Source organism: Elgaria multicarinata, chromosome 7 (assembly GCF_023053635.1).
Source record: "Elgaria multicarinata webbii isolate HBS135686 ecotype San Diego chromosome 7, rElgMul1.1.pri, whole genome shotgun sequence".
NCBI lineage: Eukaryota > Metazoa > Chordata > Lepidosauria > Squamata > Anguidae > Elgaria > Elgaria multicarinata.
The window spans coordinates 87,859,012-87,883,184 of NC_086177.1; the positions used below are offsets into that span (position 1 = coordinate 87,859,012).

The 24,173-nt window shown below is 42.8% G+C and overlaps 1 protein-coding gene across 2 annotated transcripts; it reads right to left on the bottom strand.

The window, feature by feature from the left end:
• Positions 1–4,165: 4,165 nt before the first annotated feature.
• Positions 4,166–16,467, bottom strand: PABPC1 (poly(A) binding protein cytoplasmic 1). Of its 2 annotated transcripts, none has more exons than XM_063131000.1 (15): positions 15,776–16,467; positions 11,591–11,784; positions 11,378–11,493; positions 10,737–10,867; positions 9,354–9,448; positions 8,854–8,991; positions 8,671–8,766; positions 7,923–8,195; positions 7,613–7,703; positions 7,396–7,506; positions 7,049–7,203; positions 6,559–6,643; positions 5,605–5,735; positions 5,405–5,498; positions 4,166–4,593 (listed from the first exon to the last, which is right to left on the bottom strand). In XM_063131000.1, the coding sequence occupies exons 1-14, from the start codon at positions 15,966–15,968 to the stop codon at positions 5,406–5,408; spliced, it is 1,902 nt and encodes a 633-aa protein (XP_062987070.1). In that variant the 5' UTR covers positions 15,969–16,467; the 3' UTR covers positions 4,166–4,593; position 5,405. The 2 variants fall into 2 exon arrangements, with proteins under 2 accessions (XP_062987070.1, XP_062987069.1); XM_063130999.1 differs by having other exon boundaries at positions 10,728–10,867.
• Between the last annotated feature and the right edge of the window lie 7,706 nt (positions 16,468–24,173).

Sequence of the window (24,173 nt, forward strand, 5' to 3'; positions counted from 1 at the left end):
CTAATGTTTTTCTACGACTGAAGGCTCCTCGCTTCGCCCTGCTGGTATATATTATTCTACTTCTAAGAGAATAAAGCTTTTAACAAAGCTTTTAATGGTTGAATTCACTAAGCTGGCACATTGTCTTAACTGTTTTAATAGTTTTACTGCTTTTAATTTATATATTGTTTTAACTTGGTTTATGGTTTGTTTTTAGCTGTGTATATTTACTGTTTTATACTATATGCTTTTATGTGTACACCGCCCTGAGATCTTATTGATATAGGGGATATAAATGTTTTAAATAAATAAATAAGATGGGGCTGATAAGAGAGGTATTCCTGAATAAGGGTCTTAAATCTCTTCTGATACACATATTAGATATGAGGAAATGAAATCACAGAAGTGTTAGTGTTAGTTTACAAAATGCATGACAGGATTTGGTGTCATTTCTCCAGACAATCCTACTCCTCAAAACCTCACACTACAAAGACAGTAATGGAAAGAAAAACTAAGGGAAACTAACATTGGCTTCTAGACAGAACAAATACAACACACAATTTCCTTTCTAAAGGCCTCACTGTTGTTTCTTCTCTAGAGCTGAGAAGACACAAGAGGACAGGAAGGCACTGGGTCTATCACGTGCTGTAGGTAAAGCAAAACTAGGGGTGGGTATGGGGAGAAGCCTCTCCATTCTTGTCAGGTCTAGAAAATTCTGCAATACTAGTGCAAATCCTCCATTACCACAGGAGTGAATAGTCTGGGAATGATTGGATAAAATGTTTGCCCATTTCCCTTGCGACTGGAACTTTACACTTTTAAAATATATTATAAATAACCTCCTGTTTGCCTCAAGCCTACCGTCTCCTTTCCCGAGCTGCCCAAAGCTCGAGCTTTGAACTTTTTCAAAGTTTGAATTTTTTCTGCATGTCTACACTGCTCAAGCTTCAGTAAAAAAAATGAGCAAAACTGGTTTGCTACATCTCTAGTAATAAGCCTTACATTATCATATTCTTAAAGAAGAATAAACTAAAATGCAAGCTAAGTGAACAATTCTACAGAGGTCATATTCACAGAACAGTCTACACCTTTAATAGAATTATTTCTGGGATTATAGCACCACCCAGTGGCAAACCAACAGGCATCAGCCCTGGAACCTCAAAACTTAACTGAAATGTTATTGTCCACTGTGTTCCTCCTGAGAAACAATACACTGTAGACAGAGTCAAAGCAAGTAAAGAAGTTACAAGACATTAACACCCCCTGTAGTTTACAAAGGCTTGCTCCATCAGCAGTGTAGTATTCCATCACATTCCATTCTCAAGGCAACCTAGGTAGGCAGTTGCTATTCTTCCTTAGGGAGAATAGATGCTGAGTATACAAGGGCTATGGGAGAACTGCTATAATCTGGAAATGCACTATAGGAAGTGCTTGTTGTGTGTACTTTTCAAGGACTTATTACAAAGTCCCGATTGGTAATCATGTGACATTTTTCTAAGCCAAGGTTCCCCAAATCTTTGGCTTGATTAGCAAATTTGTAATGTCGCATAGGCATTCTTACAACATGGTTGCCATTGGGAGGGAGGGAGGTGTTGCTCATCCATAAAATCACTACCATGGGCATGGCCAATCACAAAACACCCATTTCCCAGAAGGCAAAATGCTGAGTCTAAAAGAAAAGTAACTTGACCAAGAATCTAAGGACAGGGCAGAGATGGTGGTCTGAGCTCCCATACAAAAAAACATTCTTTTGAACCCAAAGGAAGGCAGCACTGTTTGGAAATATGGCAATCTCACAATAAAATAATCTTAATACAACTACTATATGTAGAGGCAGAGAATGTGGTGAGCACCAAGAGATGTCCATTGGCACAATGATACCCATGTACACCACATTGAAAAACTTCAGTTCTAAGCCAACACCAGTTGCGGCCCTAGACATGTTGAACACTCCTATCACTCTGCTATAGGTGACCTTATCTCAAAGGCGGAGCCAAGGTTTATAATCTAGCCAAGATTTAGGATTGAGCGTAAAAAGCTGCTTCCTTTATTTGTAAGATGCCTGGGAGTATGCAGACCCATAATGATACCTTCAAGCTAACTGGTCTTTTTGGTCTTTTACTGCACTATACTCCTGGAACCCAGGAGTTAAGTTCAATACTAATCACTGGAATAAACTAGTTCAATGGGCAGAGATGTCAGAATGTGATCTTGATCCTGGCCCAAGAGTTGGAATAAGGAGGGAGATTCTTCACTCTAACTATTATTGTAAACTGCCATCTTGGCCCTGTGGGGAAGAAGGAGGACCGAGGGGACAGGAGCAGGCAGAAGTAACATCGGGGCCTGCTCCTGCTGGACTCTTCCCCCCCCCCCCCCCACAGGGCAAACTGCCATCTTGGCCCTGTGGGGAAGAAGAAGGACCGAGGGAACAGGAGCAGGCAGAAGTAACATCGGGGCCTGCTCCTGCTGGACTCTTCCCCCCCCCCCCCCACAGGGCAAACTGCCATCTTGGCCCTGTGGGGAAGAAGAAGGACCGAGGGAACAGGAGCAGGCAGAAGTAACATCGGGGCCTGCTCCTGCTGGACTCTTCCCCCCCCCCCCCCACAGGGCAAACTGCCATCTTGGCCCTGTGGGGAAGAAGAAGGACCGAGGGGACAGGAGCAGGCAGAAGTAACATCGGGGCCTGCTCCTGCTGGACTCTCTCTCTCTCTTTCTCTTTCTTTCTTTCTCTCTCCTCCCTCCCTCCTTGACTCCTTTTCCTTGTGTGTCATGTCTTTATTAGATTGTAAGCCTGAGGGCAGGGACTGTCTTTTTTGCTAAGTGTAAGCCGCTCCGAGAGCCTTTTTTGGCTGAGGAGTGGGGTATAAGTATGATAAATAAATAAATAAATAAATAAATATTATATACACAGTTAAAGGAGGCAGAGGATAGGATCCTGCAGGAAAGTAATTCAAACTAGCAGGATAACACAAGTTTCTAGTGTTCTGAACAGGCTGTTTTGTAGATTAAAAAGGGTTGCAAAATCTTTAGATTCTGTTATGAAAAACATGCTTGGGATGTTACCATTTAGATAACTGTGCACATGCCCAACCTATTTCCACTGCTCCAGAGATCAAGATACACATTTGCCCTTTAAAGGACCATCAGTATATTTACTCCAACAGCTAACCACATAACCAACCGCTGAAATGCATGTATCTTGTATTTATTATAAACTGATATCAGCCAACCACCAGGGCATGTGATAGCACTTTAGATCAGTTCTGGCACTCGCCACATATGGAGAGCATGTTGTAAGCAGGCTGGCACACATAGGAATGCAGACACCTATTTAGAGGAATGTAGAGCCGCAGTCGGAAAGTTGTCCTTTTAACGTGCCTAAAAAAAATCAGATGACTGCACTTCTCATGCTAGGTGGTTGGCTTGCTTGTCTTCCCAGTTAAAAACAGGACTAATATGGAAAGCTGCCATTAATTCTTGCTGTCGCCAAGCAACAAAACAAGATGTTCGCATAGTCAGATGCATTACAAATGGATACTGAACAGCTGTTTTTGGAGCCTAGTTAGTGTGTCCCATCAACTGTTTGCTCCCATAAGCCATCAACTCTGCTCTACCCCAACCCCAGTAAACTATGTGACAGCTGGAACATGTTGATTTGCAACAAAACCCAAGCACACTGTTCAGTTCACTCTGTTACTTATTATTGCCAACATGTCTGGCCTGGCAAACCATCTACTCTGTTCCCTTTTGTCAGCCCTGCTGTCACCATGAAAATTCTATTATGATTTACAAGCTTAGCAGTCTTTTAAAATAAGCTTTTGGAAAGAATAAGGCCTTTAACTAGGATTAATTCAAACCTATTTATATTACTCAATTCTAGCGTGCCTCTATTTTAACAGCAAGGTGTATACAAGTGCAATATTTCCATTTGTATTGTACAAATTATATGATTCAACAAAAATAAAATGTATATGGGCATATTCAGCTCTAGAAAATGCCAAAATCTTAAGCTATAAAGAGATGAATCCAGCTGTTCAGTTCATTTAACTGCTTACAGACAACCCATTAACAGGTGGCACAAATGTAGGTTAATCTCAACCAAAACTGAATTTATCGTATATGGCATTCTAGGATCCATACTTTAGACTGAACCTCACTAGAAGCACAGAAAGAAAATGCAAACAGATCAGTGTTTAAGGAATTTTTATTAAAGCAAGAATTTTATAATCCAAATTATGGTTCTTTGCTCAGCTATCAATCTTTACTGTTAACTACAACAGTAGTGATATTCTGAGATTTTCCACAGTAAATTACAAAATTAAAGAAAGGAATGCTTTAAATTTTTGTACTGTGCTGAAAATTCTTTTCCCCGGGTTTATAAAACAATTTGTTTTTTTAACTTTTGCTATTTTTTTGTATTTTAAATCAATAGGTAATCTAGGACTAACAGTTTCGTTAGTCCTGGCATTTGTTGTGTACATAAGCTTCAAAGTTTCCTTTCCTTTTTTTATTTATTTTATATTTTGCAATGTTTTTCTCAATATTTAGTAGTTTTTCCATGTTTAGATTTTTTTCTTCGGTGAAGCGAAATTATAATGCATAGTCCCGGATCATCTGAAACCAAGAGAATTCAAGCATTAATATGGAAATGTACCTTCTTTTGAAACACAAGTTCATTGTATTACTTTCTATAACTGTTACTGAAACGACAAAGTAGTATACTCTGGCTGGGTACAGATGCATTATTTCTGTTCTTACAGTAATTAGAACATAGGCTTGTTTTTTGCTGTTCTCTATTGGAGTGTTAATAATCTGTACCAACCTACAGAACACATGCATTACAGAACTATGCTTAGTGTAGCAAAATTTCCTGGAAAAAGTTTTGAACAACAATCTAATTATAATTCTTTAGCTATTTTTAGCATACCCTTAAGAAATCTCCTCAACTACACTTATTAACATTCTGAATAGCGTGGATGGAAGTATCACAAGGGCAATAAGCATTTTTTAATTTTGTAAAGTACAGAAAAAACAGTTGGACCAGAAATTCAGAATACAGCTTTTGTATTTAAGTTCCTATTCCTTATGGCTATCAAGATAGCCCTGATTTTGGTTCAAAAACAACATAAGCTGAATAATCATCTCAAATCTAGAAGAAAGCCCAATAAAAACCTGCGAAGTATAACTATAGTTCCACAAACTCAGGGGGTACAACAGTCACGAAGCCAAGGACACAATGGGATTTAAGTTGTAACCTTGCCCACAAGCCCAAGGTGAAAACCACATCTCAATAAAGATGGGACTTGTTGCTCATCATGATGCTCTGCTTCTAGCAGAAAGTACCAGCAAACATCAGAAGTGCTGCATCACAGTGATTAGCACAGGTGTAAGCCTGCAACTGAAGTCTATTGTCTGGAATACTTACATTAGACACTTGGAACGCCTGCTGGGTTGTTAACTGCTTTTTGAGCAGCTTCTTTAGCTTGGTGGGCTTGCAGCACGGCTACAGCTTCATCAACCTAGTTAAGATAAAAACAATTTTATTATTTCTGTAAAGGTAAGCTAGCTCAACAGCTAAGTTGCACCTAAAAAAAGGGGGACCACTGATACGAAGAATCCACCTACCTTCGAACGAAGAGATTCAGGAGACTCAAGCATATGGAGGAGTTCGGAGTTATCAATCTCTAACAACATACCAGTGATTTTACCCGCCAGAGTTGGATGCATGGCTTGAATAAGAGGGAACAGGCGTTCTCCTAGGAAACAAGTTGATAAGTTTGCAAGATTTATTCTTGCCTTTCAAGTAGTAATTTTCCCTCCTGTACTGTAAGATTTGCCTTTAAACATGCTTCAAAGTTAACACATTGCCAAACCTAAAAACACTTATTCCTTTAGCAGAAGATCAAGAGTTGATTTTAAGTGGATAAATTCAAAATTACAAGCATTAGAATTCAAAAATTGAAGTGTGTTAAACACATCCTGCAGCTTTTTTGGGGGGACAATAGCAGATGCCATTATCGATATAAAGGATTGCCCTATTAAGAAATATCACTTCACCCTTGATATTCCTTCCCATCCTAATACCCTCACCCACCTTCACACCCTCTTTCCTCTATAAACTTCCCATCTAAGTTAACTGGGCCTGCAAGAGTGGTCCTCCTTCCCTTTCAGCAATCCCAGCAGAAGCCAACACCCCATACTTTCAGAAAATGTCATTCTTTGAGAGTTGGACCCAAAGTGCACTTTCCATGAGCAGAAGCCATTTCTGTTCATTAAAGCACTATTTTACTCCTTGCACTAGGGCAATACATAAGCAAAACAGAATTAAATCCAGATGCTTTTCTGTTTGTGCAACTTATTGGACAAGGTTAACACAAGAACTCATAAAAAAACTATTATAGCACTGTGCAAGGTCTTGTGCAAGCATCTGGGAACAGGAATAGCAGCCATTTTCCTTGTGGCCAACCCTGACTATTTGGACCCATCATTAAAGCACACCAAATTGTGTGATGCTGCTCCCCACCCCTCCTGTCCTATTCTTTCCAAGTGAGCCCCACCCTTAGTGACATAGTGACTTACCCAACATCTGTTTTTGTTCTTGTGGAGGGGCAGAAGCCAACATGGAAGCAGTCAAAGGTTCCTGACCTTGCACATGGACAGCAGGCTAGAATTGGGTTGGTGGGGAGAGAGAAGAATTATGGTACAGTCAGTTGTACTTGCATTACTGCGACTCAGTTTTAACACTGGCAAGTGAGGACTGAATTGCATGCTCATTAATGGCAAAATATGAATTTCTACATTGAGATGCAAACCTGGTTACTGGCAATGTCAGCCTAAGGCCAACCAGATCAGCCTTCATGTTTTGTGTGGACTAAAGAAATTTTGAACTGAAATCAGTTCAAAGTTTCCTGTTCAATAAAACTACCTTATATCCAGATTCTATGCAAAGTTCAGTGCACCTAAGCACACTGATTTGACTAAGCTTAGGCATATCTAAATTTGAACAGGTTCTAAAAGCAACTTCGAGGGTCACCTGAAACAAAAGTAATACTGTAACTATTACACTTACCTGCTGCATAGCAACCTGAGGTTGTGTATTAAGATGTTGCTGGGGATTACGGACACCTGCAGCATACTTATATTGTGGTACAGTGCGCACAGCTGGAGTGGCTGCAGCAGCAGCAGCAGCTGGACGTGGACCCATAGTTTGCGTTGATGTGTTTGCTGGGGGGAAAATGATGATTTTCAGGCTATGCGGAGAATTTTGCTGATTTGCATTTCAATGGACCTCCTTTCACCATAAAACTTAATAGTCTACTGAAAATATATTACATTGAGAATTCCAGGCCCAATTGAAGTGCATGCATTAACTGAATTAAGGTGATACAATTAACCTAACTGAACTCCAGAACTCACCAACACGCTGTGTTGACATTACTCGTGGAACCTGTGATGAAGCGGGCCTTATGGTACTGAATGGTGGTCTTGGAGCTGCAGGGCGGATGGCACCTGGCATATTCTGGAAAGCTGCATTTTAAAGATAATCCAGTGTAAGTATGTGTTTTGAAACAAACAGCATCAGGTTTTTGTTAGCCTAACTGCCCCAATTCCTAAAGAAGAGCAAGTCACTTACGATGAGGTCTGGCACCCTGAGCAGTCCAGCGAGGACTTGGTCTGAGTTGAGCAAGCTGGCTTGTAGGATAGTACGCAGCTCGATTTTGCGTCTGTCAAAAAACAACAACCAGTGTAACATTTGTTTCAGCCATGAGCTTTTGTACTTTATGAAGTTAACAATTCCATTCATACTTAAATGTTTGAATATTTTATATAAATTGGGCTTTCTAAAGCCCAAACTATTTTAATACATATCACGTTTCTAGTACTTTCTAGTACTTGATTGCAGTTCTACTCAATAACAGGAACATAGTCCACGTTAGTCATACCTGTGGGATAGCTGCCATGAAGTAACCTGAAGGTGGTGCTGGCTGGTAAGGGTTGATGACTGGATTGGGCACTGCTCTCACACTTGCCATTCTCTGCATGTACTGGTTGGTGAGGTGAGCTTGGCGTTCTTCTTTACGTTGGGCTAAGGCTACATATAGTGGTTTGGTGGCCACAATTCTACCATTCATTTCTGTAACTGCTTTAGTTGCTTCTTCTGGTGAAGAAAAGCAGACAAATCCAAACCCTTTACTGCGGCCCCCTTCCATCATGACCTGTCAAAATAAAAATGCAATGGAGTGAAACATTGCACCAAGTTTGTGATTGTAGGTAACTTACTGTATCTTTTTAATGACTTTATCTGTCAGCTTCTTCATGCACAGTACCTGCTTCCTCTGGTGACTAACTAAACCCTTCCACTTGGGATTAGTTTTGATTTATATAATGAACTACTTTGTTCTCCTGGGTAAGGAGACTGATTAAATTTAATGGTAAAATGACAACTAATCAGTATAGTAGCTTGGCAATTTTGCACCAAACAAAATATTTAATATCCACAGATGAGTACACTAATTCCCCTAAAGTTTTAAATATGGTACTCTAAACAGTTGTGTGTTGATACAGCTTTGCCTTGATGTACTCTATTCAAAAGTCAGCTATGATGAAAATGAGGTTACAGCTTGTTCAAGAACTATTTCTGGCAGTTATTCTTCCTCCAAATCACTGTAAAATCACTGTTGAGAATGTTACCTTTGCACTAGTAATTGTGCCAAATGGTGAAAATTCTTTACGTAGACGCTCATCATCAATTCCATCATCAAGGTTTTTCACATAAAGGTTTACACCCTGAAAAAATGAATTGAATATATGACGTGATTGCCTTATAGAACATATGTCCCAATGAAAACTTCATGTGTCCAGTTGATGTTCTACCTGGTATCTGGTGATCCTGTCCTGCTTCATTTGTTCAAATTTGCGCTTGAGCTCTGTTTGTCTTTCTACTTTTTTCTGAGCTCGACCAACATATATTTGTTTTCCGTTAAGTTCTTTTCCGTTCATCTCATCTACGGCCTTCAAAGATAAAAAAGGTACTTTAAAATGTTTCTATATAGCAATACTCAGGTCTCACAAGTAAAGAAAAAGAGCCTGTCAGAAAGCAAGGAACAGAATTAGACAGACCATGGTCAGAAAGCAGATTGAGATGCGATTCCATCTTCAAAGAGAGGAGATTAAACAGAGCATAAACATTTATAAGGAGACCTATACTACATCTGTATCAGCAGATCATCACTGTGTAAAGGCTAATCAACTGATATAAAGACGGATTTGGCATATGTCGCTTTTTATCCGTTAACACAAATAAAAGGACCAAAACCCACAAACTTAATGACTCATCACAATGCTCCACAGGTTTTATAGAAAGGTGTACTTACTTTCTGAGCATCCTCGTGTCTTTCAAAACTGACAAAGCCAAAGCCTTTGGACTTCCCACTTTCATCAGTCATAACTTTTACACTCAAGGCAGGACCTGAATAGTACACAAGATTTGTTATATACATACTCCAGTTCCCATGTTTAGAGAGAATGTACCCTGTACAAATTCACAGCATCATGAGCACTAAATATTATCTGCTTAAATCTGGGCAAGTTGATCAGCAACTAAGGCAATGTCCAATTTAGGAGACCAATTTTCTAACTGGAGTCAGAATTAATAGTTTGACAATTAGATATCAGTATCAGACACTGGTTTGCCTTGTTGTACTTCTCTTGAAATGAATGCCTGGATTTCCCGTGCACATTACAATATTAACCTAAAGAAGAATATTAACACTACATTCATGGACTGAACAGGCTATAATTTACAATCATTACTAACACACCAATAAACTGCTTTAGGCATTTATGCTCAAGTTAAGTAGACAAATTAGTGATCTTATCCCGCCCTATGTTAAATCCCTTTGCTATTTCAGTGTAGCATACGATTTTTATTTAAAGCTTCTATTTTAAATTCTATGACTGTGGGTAAACAACTGGGGGCAAGATGAGGGATCACACTCATTCCTCTTACTTTCTATGTTCTAGAGTGCAAATTTTTGTCACTCTTCTTATCCGAGGTTAAGAGAGAAATCCTAGGGTTCCAAAAGAGCATCCCAGGAACAACAGGGTTCTTTGGAGCACCCCAACCCCTCTAAGGCTGTAGACCCTGCTATGACTTTTGGTGGGGGCTCCAGATTCTGATCCCTCCCCCAGCCATCTCCTCCTCACAACCACTACAAAACAAACTGCGCCTCCTATGGCCTCTCCAGCCCCAGCCTGGTGGGGGGGGGGGGGGGGAGGAGAGAGAGAAGGAGGACAAAGTGGCAAAAAGAGCCTCCATGACAGCAACCAGCAGGGCACAGGATATTCAGAAGATTGTGCCATAGCTGTCATTGACAGGAACTTTTACACAGTTAAGTTTAATCAGGATATGAATGCACTTAGAACTCTGGCTTCAAATCCTTGTTAAGTGGGATTGTTAAGTGACAGTCCTAACAGAAGTAAATAGTATTGTTAATATTATCACATATACGTTAAGGTCACTGGGAGGAAAGTTGCACTCCAAGAAGGGAGCGACCACAGCTCGGTGGTAGAACACAAGCATTTTCACATAGAAGGTTCCATGTTCAATTCCTGACATCTCCAGGTAAAAGAATAACGGTTTGACTCCATGTAAGCCAAGTTCTTACGATGTAAGTCGCAATTGGATGGGAGCATTATTTACACACCCATTCTCAATTTTTATATGCATGAAAAGTAAGTGACATTACCAAACTTGCCAAAGAGTTCCTTAAGTCTTTCATCATCCATGTCTTCTCCAAAGTTCTTGATGTAAACATTAGTGAACTCCTTAGCACGAGCTCCAAGCTCTGCTTCACGTTCCTTACGAGATTTAAACCTTCCAACAAATCTAGTTTTTAAAAAACAGGATGAAAAGCTGCTTAGATATGATTATTTTTTCAAGATTCAGGCTTCCTGTAAGAGTATGATGCAATAAAAACCATAGAGATGCTCACCCATGCCCTGCATCAGTTCCCCGTATGCAAGCGGCTGCCATAGCACGCTTCCCCAGTTAGGAAACAGTGGAGTACTAAAGCTGCTCCTAGTCTTGTATCAGTCTTGGGAGACAAGACTGTTCACAACAGGGCAACCATATTACTTTGCTGTGTTTCTCCTTCAGGGAAACATGGCAGTGTGTTATGACTGCTCTCAATTATGACATACTCTCTCTCTCACAGTTCCTGTGCAATGTAGCAGATAAACCTGCCCCCCCACCCAACTTTGCACATATATTTCCAATGACCTAGTCAACATTAAAACCAGAAATTCTGATCTATAGATTTTGGTAGAATGTGCCTTTTCAACATTGAATTTGAACTCTGAATTTTTAAAGTTCCAAGGAAAACACTTGCATACTCACACTTTACGATCATTAAGCAGCATTCCATTCATCTTTTCAATAGCTCTTTCTGCAGCTTCTTGTGTCTCGAAGTGTACAAACCCATAGCCTTTGGATCCATTTTCATCACATACAACCTGTGAAAAATATTACAATACTTGTGAGACCACCCAAATACATTTATGCTGATTCCTATGCAGATTCACTGTTATGTCTACCTTTCTTTCAACTCACCTTACAAGAGAGGATATTCCCAAAAGCAGAAAATGTATCATACAAAGCTTTATTATCGATTGATTTGTCCAAGTTTTTGATAAAGATGTTTCCAACACCACTCTTACGTAGAGATGGATCACGCTGAGACCACATGATACGCACTGGCTTGCCTTTAATGACATCGAAATTCATAGTATCTAAAGCTCGTTCAGCTGCAAAACAAGTTAATTAGTGTTAAATTCTAACCTTAATTCAACACTACAAACTGGAAAGTCACCATCATTAATGTGTCCCATTGTTACTTATCTAACAATTCTCATCATGTTGCAAAAATAAAAAATGCTAGGATTTCTGAGATATTTCTCTTCTTGACTTTTTAAGAGATGCAACTTTTAAAATATCTATACTATAAAATGCCAGCAGAAATATTAGAGAACAGAAGCTTGAACAGTAACAATAACCTTTAATACTTTAAGTTCAATTTCTATGGCTGCTTATGACTTGAATTTTTATTTTGCACATTTCTAATCAAGTCTAACCATGGCCCTCCCTCTAATGTTTACCCAGATATATCCAAAGGAATTTCAAAGAAATTGTTTGGAGCACTATAATTTTATACTTGCCACAATTTAGGATTACCCATCCAAATGAACAGAACCACCCCATAACTCCAAAATAAAGCATCCCTTTCTATACTGCAGAAGTATGAAGATGACAAGGATTTTCTATTAGGAGAAAGAAACGGGCATGATAGGAACCGTAAAGATTCCATTTTCTAATGTATTTCCAAAAAAGTGAATTTCACCCGATTTCCGCACAACAAAATTAAATCCTATTTCCATTCCCATTTATAGGCACCTCATAATTTTGCTCAATAGCGAAACTATGTCAGGATTGAGACCCTTAACCCTCTAGTGAGATACTTCCCCAAATCCCAATGATGGTGCACTTTTCCCCACAGAAAGTGAACATTACTTGTCTGATCTGAGAATATTCATTAAAATCATGTAACATTACAGTACTTCAGCCTAATGGCAAGGGGGTGCTAACAGTAGGAATAAATGAAAGAAGTTTCAATTTGTTTTTGATTAGGATTTATCGTTTGCATGTTCTGGACTGAACAGTACTCATATACAATTTGTGGTCAAAGTCTGTACATTTCGGAGCTTGCAATGTGATTTGTGGACCAAAATAATGAGTTTCAAGATGGGAGAACTTCAGTGAGCTCGAGTTTTGCTGATTCCCACATTCCTAGCTGACGGGCAATGGGGTTATTTGTCAGATGCACTACCTCCCTTGTCAACTGATTAATTTGCAGCTGTGTTCCAGGTGAAGCAACTGGAGATGTCCCCCACTCCAACTCATCGATGAAGTGCCTCCCTGTCCAGCAGAAACTTGTTATGAATGGGAGCCTCTGGCAGCCTTAGAAACTGCCTGTTAATAGAAAAATCATCCATAGAAGCCAACGCTACTGTAGCTCTTCATTCCAAAACACATGTATACCCCATTTAGCTCATATCTAGATGATGATCTGTAATGATTAGCATCAGATCTTAAGTCATCTAGGTAAGTAAGTCATTCCATATTTTTAAGTTGCCTATTCCCACTGTCCTACAATTATCCCAAGCGGAAAAGACAAATCCTATAATGACACGTATCAAGGATATTGCCCTGGAAATCAACTGTCTCTGGGTGAGCATCTAAGTGGCAAACTACCCACGCTGTGAGTACTGGAAACCAAGCAGTGCCAACAGACGTTTGCAAAAATTGCAAAGGCTTGAGTGAATGCCACCAAATAAAGTTGGTTTTTTGTCCAAGACTTCTTGTCCTTCAGGGAAGAAGCAGAATGCTGCAATACAAATGGCAGTGGCCAGTCCAAGACTACTAGAAAACATAGCCAAACCCTGGCAGTTGGCTGTTCCTCTAATAGAATGAAGAACAGAGAGGGAAGCAGAGGTAATGGTGCTATCAAGCTCTCTGTGTGCTTTCTGGTCTTAAATTGAATATACACAACCAGTCAAGGCTGCCACCTCAGTTCTGCACTGTTTTCTCACAATTCAGCACTGAGACAACAGTTCTGTCTGCCTCTTTCCAGGCACAGAGCAGGAGCTGCCAGCTCAGCATGCCCCTTCCACATCTGTAAAATCTGCACTGAAGTGGGGTAAGAATGAAGAAGGTTGGGGGCAGAGCTCAGTGAAGAAGGATAAAGCAAATTATTAAAAAGCATGTGTTCTATTCTTGACGCCAGCAGTTAGGTATGACAGAATAAATGACAATATTTAAGAGCTCTTCTCTCCAGATAAGGTCATGTTTTGCTTATACAAGTTTTGTGTGAAATCAGAAGTACTAGTTGTTACAAAGCAGTCTTTCAAATCATTTGAAGAAGTGATAAATATTTTCAATATGTGTGTGTGTCATTATCAAAGTTATGACATGTCCCTCCATCTCAGAATAAGAAAACTCTAAACTGGATAAACTGATCACTGACAGAACAGAACTACCCTTTACTTATGCTTGTAGGCCAACTGCTCTCAATGTGAACCACCTTAAGAAGAGACTGGCAACTGAACTTTGGAAGGATAAAACCCAGAAACTTCTCTGCTCTGAATTCTGGTGTCTTGATTGGGCAAGTCCTAACCCTGATCAGCTCTCTTATGTGCCCTTCTGGCAGCAAGAGGGATGCGTTTCACCATCTTCTGTTTCCTGGTTTGGTCTGTGTGGCACATAACACATCTGAACATAAGAAAAGCTGCGTTGGATTGATCAAAGGCTTATCAAGTCCAGCATTATTTGTACAGTGGCCGGATACCTATAAGAAGCTCACTACAGTACATGAGCGCAGAAGCACCCGCCCGCTCATGTTCCCCAGCAACTGGCATAGAGGCAATTGACAGCCTTATCCTCCACAAGGTACTGTCCTTTTTATTTAATATTTATAACGCACCTAAAGCTTTAGATATTCATATTTAAAAAACAGTATCACCAAAAGGCTTAAAATCGAATAGACATGACACAAAAGGGAAAAGAGATGGGGGTGAAGACAGGAGAAGACATTGGGGGGGGGGGACTTGAAGAAGTCATCCCTAATTCCAATGTTTAAGACTATTTTATTATTTTTTTAAAGGAGCCCAGTATAAATGATATCTCACACCCTTGCTCTCCACTGCAAAGGGGCAAGAAGTAGTTCACAGTAGGGACACATAATTAAGCGTGGCTTCTACTAGTTCCTTTTATTTTCTGCGGGCACACGACTCACTCGCGCCCCATTCCTCCGTCGCCATTTAAAAGTACTAATTATTCTGGAATTTCCTCCTAGACGCCTTTCATTTGGGCTTCCTCATGGAGCCCGACTCTCCGCGCCTTCGCCGGCGGAAGGAAGGGAACGCCTGACACGCCCTTGCCGGGGACTTCAGGGCCCTGCCTCGTGATCCCAGAAAGCCGGGCCGGTTCCGAGAAACCAGCACAAAGCCTTTCTCGGAAAGCAAGCGGCAAGGCAGGCCTTTCGGTGACGAGGCCTTCTTGCCCTTCAGTTTCGGTGGCGTGGAGAGGCACCTCCCAGCCACGAGGCCTCGCTGCGCCCCGGCAGCATGGTGTGTCGGGCGGCGGTCAAACTCCCTCGAACGAAGCCCAGAAGTTGGGTCCCACCCAATCGCTTCCCCCTTTGGACCCAAGTGGACGGAATTTCACATTAAGGAAGGCGCAGCTCGGGAGGTGGGGGAAGAGGCAGGCTTTGAGGGAAGCGCCGCCGCGAGGCAGGCCATGGACTCCGAGGGGCCGAGTTGACTCTGTAAAATGGATGCTCCAGGGATGACCGGGGGGATGCGGGGGGGGGGAGAGAAGTGACGGAAGGGGAGGAATGTGCGGCAGCCCTCGTGGGGGGCGAGAACATGGCTCCGGGAACAGGAAGCAGTCGAAATGGGCCAGCCCCAGAGGGAAGCTGTGGCGCGCGCTCGCTCCCTCCCCCCTCCCGCTCTAGCTTCAGCCTCCGTCGGGCTGGAATCCCACATCTAGGCCCTAAATTCGGCTACGTCGTCCCTCTCGCGCATTTCCCCGCCGCTCCCACGTGTCCGCCCCACCGCTCCTTCGCCACCCCATGTGCCCGCTGGTCAAGGTGGCTCCAATGTATGTGCGGGGCCGCTCCGGCCAAACGTGTTTCCCCACCGTCTGCTCCCCTTCACCCCAGCCCCGCTGCCGGCTACTCACCATCGGCGGGCTGCTGGAAGTTGACATAGGCGTAGCCCAGAGAGCGCCGGGTGATCATGTCCCTGCAGACGCGGATGGAGAGGATGGGCCCGGCGGGGCTGAACTTCTCGTAGAGCATGGCCTCGGTGACATCGGGGTGCAGGTCCCCCACGTAGAGCGAGGCCATCGGGTAGCTGGGGGCGCTGGGGTTCATGCTGGCGGGGGAGCGGGGAGGGGGGGACGAGGAGGCCGGGCAGACTCGCGAGCGCCGACGAGGCCGCGACGGGCCGGCGGGTTCTGAACTCAACGGCTGCGCGGAGGCGGTTGGCGACGGTTGGCTGCTCGCTCGAGCGCTCGTTGCTGCCGGCGGGAGGAGGAGGAGCGGGCTGCTGTGGCTGCTGCTGCTGGCGGCTCTTCTTCCTGCTGTTGGTGGTGGCTTGGGCGGGTCTCCTCTCGGCTGAGCCGGGTCCGGGACTTCGCTTCGCTTCACCGGGTTATTTTATACCAAACCGGCCGGTTTCAGATGGGGGCGGGTGGTAGTCGAGGGATTTTTTTTAATGCTTTTTTCGGGTTTTTAAGATTTTTTTGGATTTTTAAAGGTTTTTTTTTCTTTTAGTAATAAATGGTGCGGCGGAGCTGGTGTGTCCGGGGAAGGCCGGAGCACACACACTGCGCACACAGCACCGTCAGCGGCCGGGGGACAAGGGGGAGGCCGCCGCCCCGGCCGCGCACTATATATAGCCGCCCCGCCCCCAGCCGCCTCCAGCGTACAGCACGCCACGCACTGAAAGACTTTAATGCGCCTGCGCCGCCTTAAAAGGCAGGAGGAGGATGAGAGGCGAGGAGAAAAGGGGCGGGGCGATAGTACGCCCAGGTTACGTCTGACGCCGTGTTTTACGAAGAGACGCAGCTGCCCATATTTGGGCAATAGTTTGCGCATGGGCAGTTGATAGGCGCAAGGCAGAGTGGAACGCAAGATCAGGACTATTGTGGAGCAAGGGAAGACTGGTAAGAAAAAAAGGTGGGGGGGAGCAGAAAATAAACGCATGCGCAATTGGTCTGCTTGCAGTTAAAATAGCCTAGTCGCCTTTGAAGAGGACGTATGCTCAAATGGAGCAATAGGCTATTACATGTCTATGGTAGGTAGCGAGGGTGAGGGATTTAGGTAAAGAACACTAAATAGACGGGAATTTGTGGGAAGAAGAGAAAAGTGTTGCTGCTGGTGGACTAATGTGCTGCAAATCAAAAGGAGAGTGGGACCTTCAGGTTATTTTAGAGTGCAATCCTGTGCATATTTAGATGGAAAAAAGGTGTACAACTCCCAGCATGCCCCACCAAGCCATGCTGACTGGTGCATGCTGGGAGTTGTAGACTTCTTTTTCTGTCTTAAACGTGCATAGGATTGTGCCTTTTGGCTTATTGGCATAGGTTTTGCAATAAATGTCTATCAGGTAGTGGTGATCTTGTTGCTATGCCCTCCATAATGGCTTTCAACAGCTAAAACCCAACACAAATGAGTTTCAGAGACTCAAAGGTATTATGTTAAAGTTAATCTGTCTTTTGGTCTGATTTGCAGGATGAGAAGACCTGGCTCCATTCAGATACTCTTGCTTAATTCCCCCCCCCCCCCCCAACTCTGCCTTTTCTATTTAGAAACTCTGACAAGCACTGGCCTTCCTTCTTCTCACGTCAGTTCGTTGGTTTCTGTTCACCACTCTGCTGCTAAGGTCATCTTCTTGGCTCCCTGCTCTGACCATGTTACTCCACTTCTGAAATCTCTTCATTAGCTTCCAATTCACTTCAGAATCCAATATAAACTTCTCCTGTTGACCTACAAAGCTTTTCACTGTCTAGCTCCTTCCTATCTTTCCTCTCTCATCTCACACTATTGCCCCGCTCGTGCTCTTCGCTCCTCTGATGCCATGTTTCTCGCCTGCCCAAGGGTCTCTACTTCCTTTGCTCGGCTTCGTCCATTTTCTTCTGCTGCCCCTTACACCTGGAACACTCTTCCAGAACATTTGAGAACTACAAGTTCAATCGCAGCTTTTAAAGCTCAGCTAAAAACTTTTCTTTTTCCTAAAGCTTTTAAAACTTGATTTTGTTCTGACTTTTATACTGCCTGTTTGGTGCATTCTCTTTCCCTCCTTATTGTTTTATTATGACTTTATTAGAATGTAAGCCTATGCGGCAGGGTCCTGCTATTTATTGTTTTACTCTGTACAGCACCATGTACATTGATGGTGCTATATAAATAAATAAATAATAATAATAATAGTGTTAAGAGTGGGACATAGGAAGCAAAGTCTTTCTAGACCAGTTTTATCTAGTCTGATTCTTCTAACTGTACTTTTGTCAGGAATTGAACCCGAGACCTTCTGTATGCAAAGCATGTGCTCTACCACTAAGTTATGGGCCCTTTCTTACAGTAATAACTATAGTGGAGATAGGATAGTCTTAATTTTAGCCTTCTTGATTTTCTCCCTTCCAGTTCAATGAATATTTAATTTATGGCATTTGTATTCTACCCCTCCCTCAAGGAGCTCAGGTCAGCATACATGGTGTATCCACCACCACTACCCTGCGCCCCCCCCCTTAATTGCCTTTTTGCTCTGAGACAGGACATGCTGTGCATCTACATTTTTACCATCAATGGCAGGTGCTTATGGCGAGTTCTTAACATCATGGCTGAATGGCATTGACCCAACCGTGACCTGGGGGCAATCTACACAAGTGATTAGGCATGGAGAGCAGTTTGAGGTCCTTTGTGACAGATGACATAGTTGCAAATTCACAGGTCATAGAATAGTAGAGTTGGAAGGGTCCTATAATGCCATCAAGTCCAACCCCTGCTCAATACAGGAATCCAGTTGTGGGTTTGGGAACAAGTTATAGCTTATATACTAATAAAATCTCTGGGAAGAAGGCCACTATTGCACTATAGCACTTTCTACGGCTTTGTATGAAGTTTGATTCCAATGCTGCAAACATCCAAGGTTTTATAGCTACACTGATGGTACATCAGGTGCCTCCTGACTTGGGGAGACTGTATATGAATTTTGGTCCCAAACCTGCAAACCTCCATGGTTTTATAACTACTACCCCCTTTTTGGTGCACCTTGGATTTTTGCTCCTTTGTGAGTACAGTGAGAGTAGCAAGCCTGCCTGTGCCATTCATAAGATTGCTGCAGTGATTTTACTCCCATCAAGATTGGGCACTTATTGCTTTATACATTCATAAGGAGTGCAGTAGTGGAGGACCCAGGGTGGGAAACAATCTTCTCTCAATGATGTTCAGTTCTCCTCTCAGACTCCACCCACCCAACCTCGAGGTTTCAAGTCCTGTGTGACAGCTGGCAACACATTAAGAATCACTTTTAGGTGCTGCATACTCTGCTAATCTTGCCTCATATGTTGCTGACAGACCAAAGCCATTTTCAAGAAAAAGTGGAGAAAAGTTGAAAATGATTGTCAGTGTGGTGTGGTGAAGATCCCCCGCCCCCGGCTTGGCTTCATCATGATTGCTGTGTTATGTACCTTCAGAGCCTAGTGTACTTTACCCTTTCATTGCTCTTGTAAAGAGTAGAAGAATTTTGTTGAACCTTTTAAGACATGCTCGGTGGGGGGGGGGGGGGAGTGGAGATGTTCATCCTGGTGCCAATAAAATGTTTGGGTGGTTTTGGACTCACTGGGTGCACAAATGGGAGGGTAAGGTAGAAGGAGCTTCCAAAAGGCAGAGGAAAGACTCTTGCATTATGACAATCCTGGTAAACTAGCAGTGGGCTGTTATCTTAAACATTTTTTCCCAGCAACAGAACCTCCAAGTCAAATTGGAGTGTTTTTTTAATTGTATTTGTATATTTCTTTTGTTGTTCTTAGCTGCCTTGAACTTTTAAGGAATGATGGAGTATAAAACTTTCTAAATAAATGCAATAATGTGAACCTCTATTTGTTATGTTAATATGATCTCTGCTATCTCCTACTGTCAGGCACAGTCTTTCTGTATGACTTCTTGGTGTGAGGTCTCACCTGCTTTGACGTTGTTTCTTCTCTCCAGCTGTATCAGGAAGCAACTCTACCATTCAGTCTTTTCTCATTTACCTCTGGCTTGAACTTTGCCTTGTTCTTCTTGTTTCTATTTCAGTTTGTGAGCTTTGCCCTTGGAGAAACTGCTGCCGTCATCACCCTGCGTTGTTACTTGCTTTGGTTTGCTCTTCTCTGTGGTTTGTATGTTGCTGCTTTGGTAGTTGGCCTAGTCTGCAGAGCATCTTTGGGGTTTGATTGCTTCAAGCTCAAACGCAATTAACACTTATTGTTAGGAAAAGGCATTCATATGGCATTCCAATATAAACAGAAATACCTGGTGGATCTGCTAAAACAGCCAGATCAAGTTTCTGCATTAAGAGGTTTGGCGGCACTCTAGTATCCTGGAATTTGTAGTATCTGCTTGGATATTTATGACTTAGTGTCAGGGTTTCATGCACTTAGCTCTTCTCATTGTAATAATTTTGTTTTGCTTTGTTCTGTTCCTCTTTGCCTGGGACACTTGTACAGAAAGTTCCTCTGTGCAACGTTAGTTGCATAATTGCTGCTGTTGCCGAATGCTTGCACGCATGTGAGTCTGTTGTACCAATTGCCAGCAGCTTTGCTAGATTGTTGAGTATAAAAAGGAAACATATGTTTGCTAAATTTGGTTGTATTAATATCTCCAAAATAATATTCCAAGTATATCTCACAAGAAGAATATTCGTATGACGTTGTTGTTGTTGTTATTATTATTATTTCATTTTATTACATTTCTATATCGCCCAATTGCCAAAGCTCTTCGGGCACTTAACAAAAGATTAAAACCTTAAAAATATGATAGAAAACATAATATAGAAAACATTTACATACAAAACAATTTAAGACACTCAACACAAAAATGCTACCAGAATGAAGAATTGTGGGGATTTTGCAGGAAATATCTGAGAGGCAAGGCAGCAATTCCCCTATTTCACTCACAGAGCTTTCCTACATCATACATACAGTTTTATCATTCCATCCTCATGTTTTTCACAAGGATTCCTCCATGTGTATCCTTTAATGAAGGAAAAATGTTTTACTATAATTGGCCTCTAGTTTCAACTGCAACAACTTGCAATATATTGCTAGCAGTTCTTTACTAGGCAGTGCTGTTATCCTTTCTGTTTTTTTTAAAAAAACATTCCCTGGAAATTCACAGTTTCTTCTCATCATAGATTTTGATTATTTGCCTTCCTTAATATAAGACTATTTCATTGTTTTGAGTGTCTTATTATGGACTGAAAACCTTCGAACTGCCATAGGGCTGAAGCTGGAATCCAATCCTAAGTGTACTTACTTTGAATGGCTGGAAATAAATTCATTGATAGCAGCATAAAAAGAAGAGCCCTGCTGAATCAGACCAAGAGTCCATCAAGTCCAGCATTCTGTTCACACAGTGGCCAGCCAGCTGCCCGTGGGAAACCCACAAGCAGGACACGAGGGCAACAGCAGTCCCCAACCCCTCTTGTGCTCCCCAGCAACTAGTGTACTACATAGGCACACTGCCTCTGATACTGGAGGTAGCATATAGCCATCAGAACTAGTAGCCATTGGTAGCATGACTTACTCCTAGGAATAAGGATTCAGATGTTAAGCTGAATATATGCATCTGTATACACAAAATGTTTTTGAGCTGAATATTATTTTTATACCAAAAAGTAGTCTAATAAATGACCACTATGCAAAATTATAGTGGAAACAACCTGCCATTAAAAATGACAGCAGATAATTTATATCTACATAGGCAAATCTGGAAATAAACTTACTAGGATTTATTCAAATTCACAGAAGGCAAAGCCCTACCAAATCACCCCAATAAAGATAAATTCTTCAATTATTTTGCACCTATTCCCAGATCATGGTTAACTGTTCCTTCCCCTGCTTCAGTGCCCCAGAAAATCTCTCACAAACGCATCCACAACATGGTAACTAATCTTAGAAGAAGACCTCCACTACCACCAATAGGCATGTGGGGCTCTGGAAAAAAAGATTGGGCTAGACACTATGGGCTCAGCATTGGCAACACCCTTCCACCCAAATATTACAGAATTGCCATAAGCCTTTAGTGATCTCTCCTTCCAACGGAAACTAGACTGCTCCTGGAACTTCTTACCATTTAGGAAAGTATGTCATAAGAAGTTCCTCATCCTCAGGGGTCCTTCTCCGCGAGCCCCTGCCAAAGGAAGTGAGGCAGGTGGCTACCAGGAGGAGGGCCTTCTCTGCTATGGCACCCCGGCTGTGGAATGAGCTCCCTAAGGAGGTTCGCTTGGCACCTACATTGTATGCTTTTAGATGCCAGGTGACGACCTTTTTATTCTCCCAGCATTTTAACCGTCTATAAATAAATTTTAACTTGGTGTTTTAAATTTGTAATTTTGCATTGCTGCTGTTTTTATCTGGTTGAGCTTTTATATTGTATTTTATATTATGGTTTTATATAGGGATGTGCTCCGCTCCGATTAGGAGCGTAGAAGCAGTAGCGGATTGGCCTGCTCCGCCTTACCCAGAGGCGGAGTAGGAGCGGACCGCGGACCCCCTAGAAGCAAGGCGAAGAGAAGCGGCCATTTTTCGGAGCTCCGAGTTCAGGCGGAGCGCTCCGGTCGCCATCTTGAAAACATTTCGCCATAGGATTGCATTGCGGCAAATAATCGCGCATAACTACGTTGTTTTTGAAGCTATCATTCTGAAAATTCTTGTGCACAGAGAGTTGTGGATGGGGGTCATTTTGAGACCACTCTCACCTCTCTGCATCGTACGGGTCGCGGGCTATATTTTTGTGAAAATCGGGTCAACCGCGCGGCTCAAACTGCGTTTCCGGCTTTTCGCCCATAGGATTGCATTGAGGGAAAGAATCGGGGATAACTGGGGGGGGGGTTAAGCTATCATTCTGAAAATTCTTGTGCACAGAGAGTCGTGGATGGGGGTCATTTTGAGACCACTCTCACCTCTCTGCATCGTACGGGTCGCGGGCTATATTTTTGTGAAAATCGGGTCAACCGCGCGGCTGAAACTGCGTTTCCGGCTTTTCGCCCATAGGATTGCATTGAGGGAAAGAATCGGGGATAACTGGGGGGGGGGGTTTAAGCTATCATTCTGAAAATTCTTGTGCACAGAGAGTCGTGGATGGGGGTCATTTTGAGACCACTCTCAACTTTCTGCATCGTACGGGTCGCGGGCTATATTTTTGTGAAAATCGGGTCAACCGCGCGGCTCAAACTGCGTTTCCGGCTTTTCGCCCATAGGATTGCATTGAGGGAAAGAATCGGGGATAACTGGGGGGGGGGGTTTAAGCTATCATTCTGAAAATTCTTGTGCACAGAGAGTCGTGGATGGGGGTCATTTTGAGACCACTCTCAACTTTCTGCATCGTACGGGTCGCGGGCTATATTTTTGTGAAAATCGGGTCAACCGCGCGGCTCAAACTGCGTTTCCGGCTTTTCGCCCATAGGATTGCATTGAGGGAAAGAATCGGGGATAACTGGGGGGGTTTAAGCTATCATTCTGAAAATTCTTGTGCACAGAGAGTCGTGGATGGGGGTCATTTTGAGACCACTCTCAACTTTCTGCATCGTACGGGTCGCGGGCTAGAAGTTTTTAAAAAATCGGCGGGAAAAATACCTTTTTCAAAGGGCTGAGGGGCAGAGTCAGCTCCCGGTCATGATGATCCCAAAGTTGGAGGAGGGCATAGGCAAAACAGGTAACTTGGGATTCTGGGAAACTTCTCTTTCTTCATCTGAACGGGCTTTTCCCCGTGTTTTTTAACACACCTCGCAGGGATGTTGTGTGTGGGGTGCCCGATTTTCAAAAATTCGCCAAAAATCAGGGGATGATGGGATTGCTTTGAAACTTGGCGTGCATGTGTATATCCCCATGAGGTGTCATGGTGCCAAACATGAGGTTTCTAACTTGAACAGAAAAAAAGTTGTATAATTTTTTAGCTTTCAATGCAAGCCTATGGGGGGGGAAACGGAGCTCCGGATCCGGATCCGGAGCTCCGGGCGGAGCGGAGCGGAAGTGGGCGGAGCGGGGGCGGGGCGGAGCGGCCCGATCCGAAAAATGGCGGATCTGCAAGTGAAGCGGAGCGGGGGGTCCGTGCACACCCCTAGTTTTATACTGTTGTTTTATACTTTGAATGTTTTTAATTTTTGTGAACCGCCCAGAGAGCTCCGGCTATTGGGCGGTATAGAAATGTGATAAATAAATAAATAAGTTATAGTTGATCTGGGTTATTGTGCAGGACAAATCCCACCCCCAAAGCTCTCCTTGTGCTGTACCTTGCTCATCTGTATTTCACTAGTCCTCTTTTACTCAATTTGGAGTCATTCCAATGCCAATTCCACAGCATGAGAAAGTGATG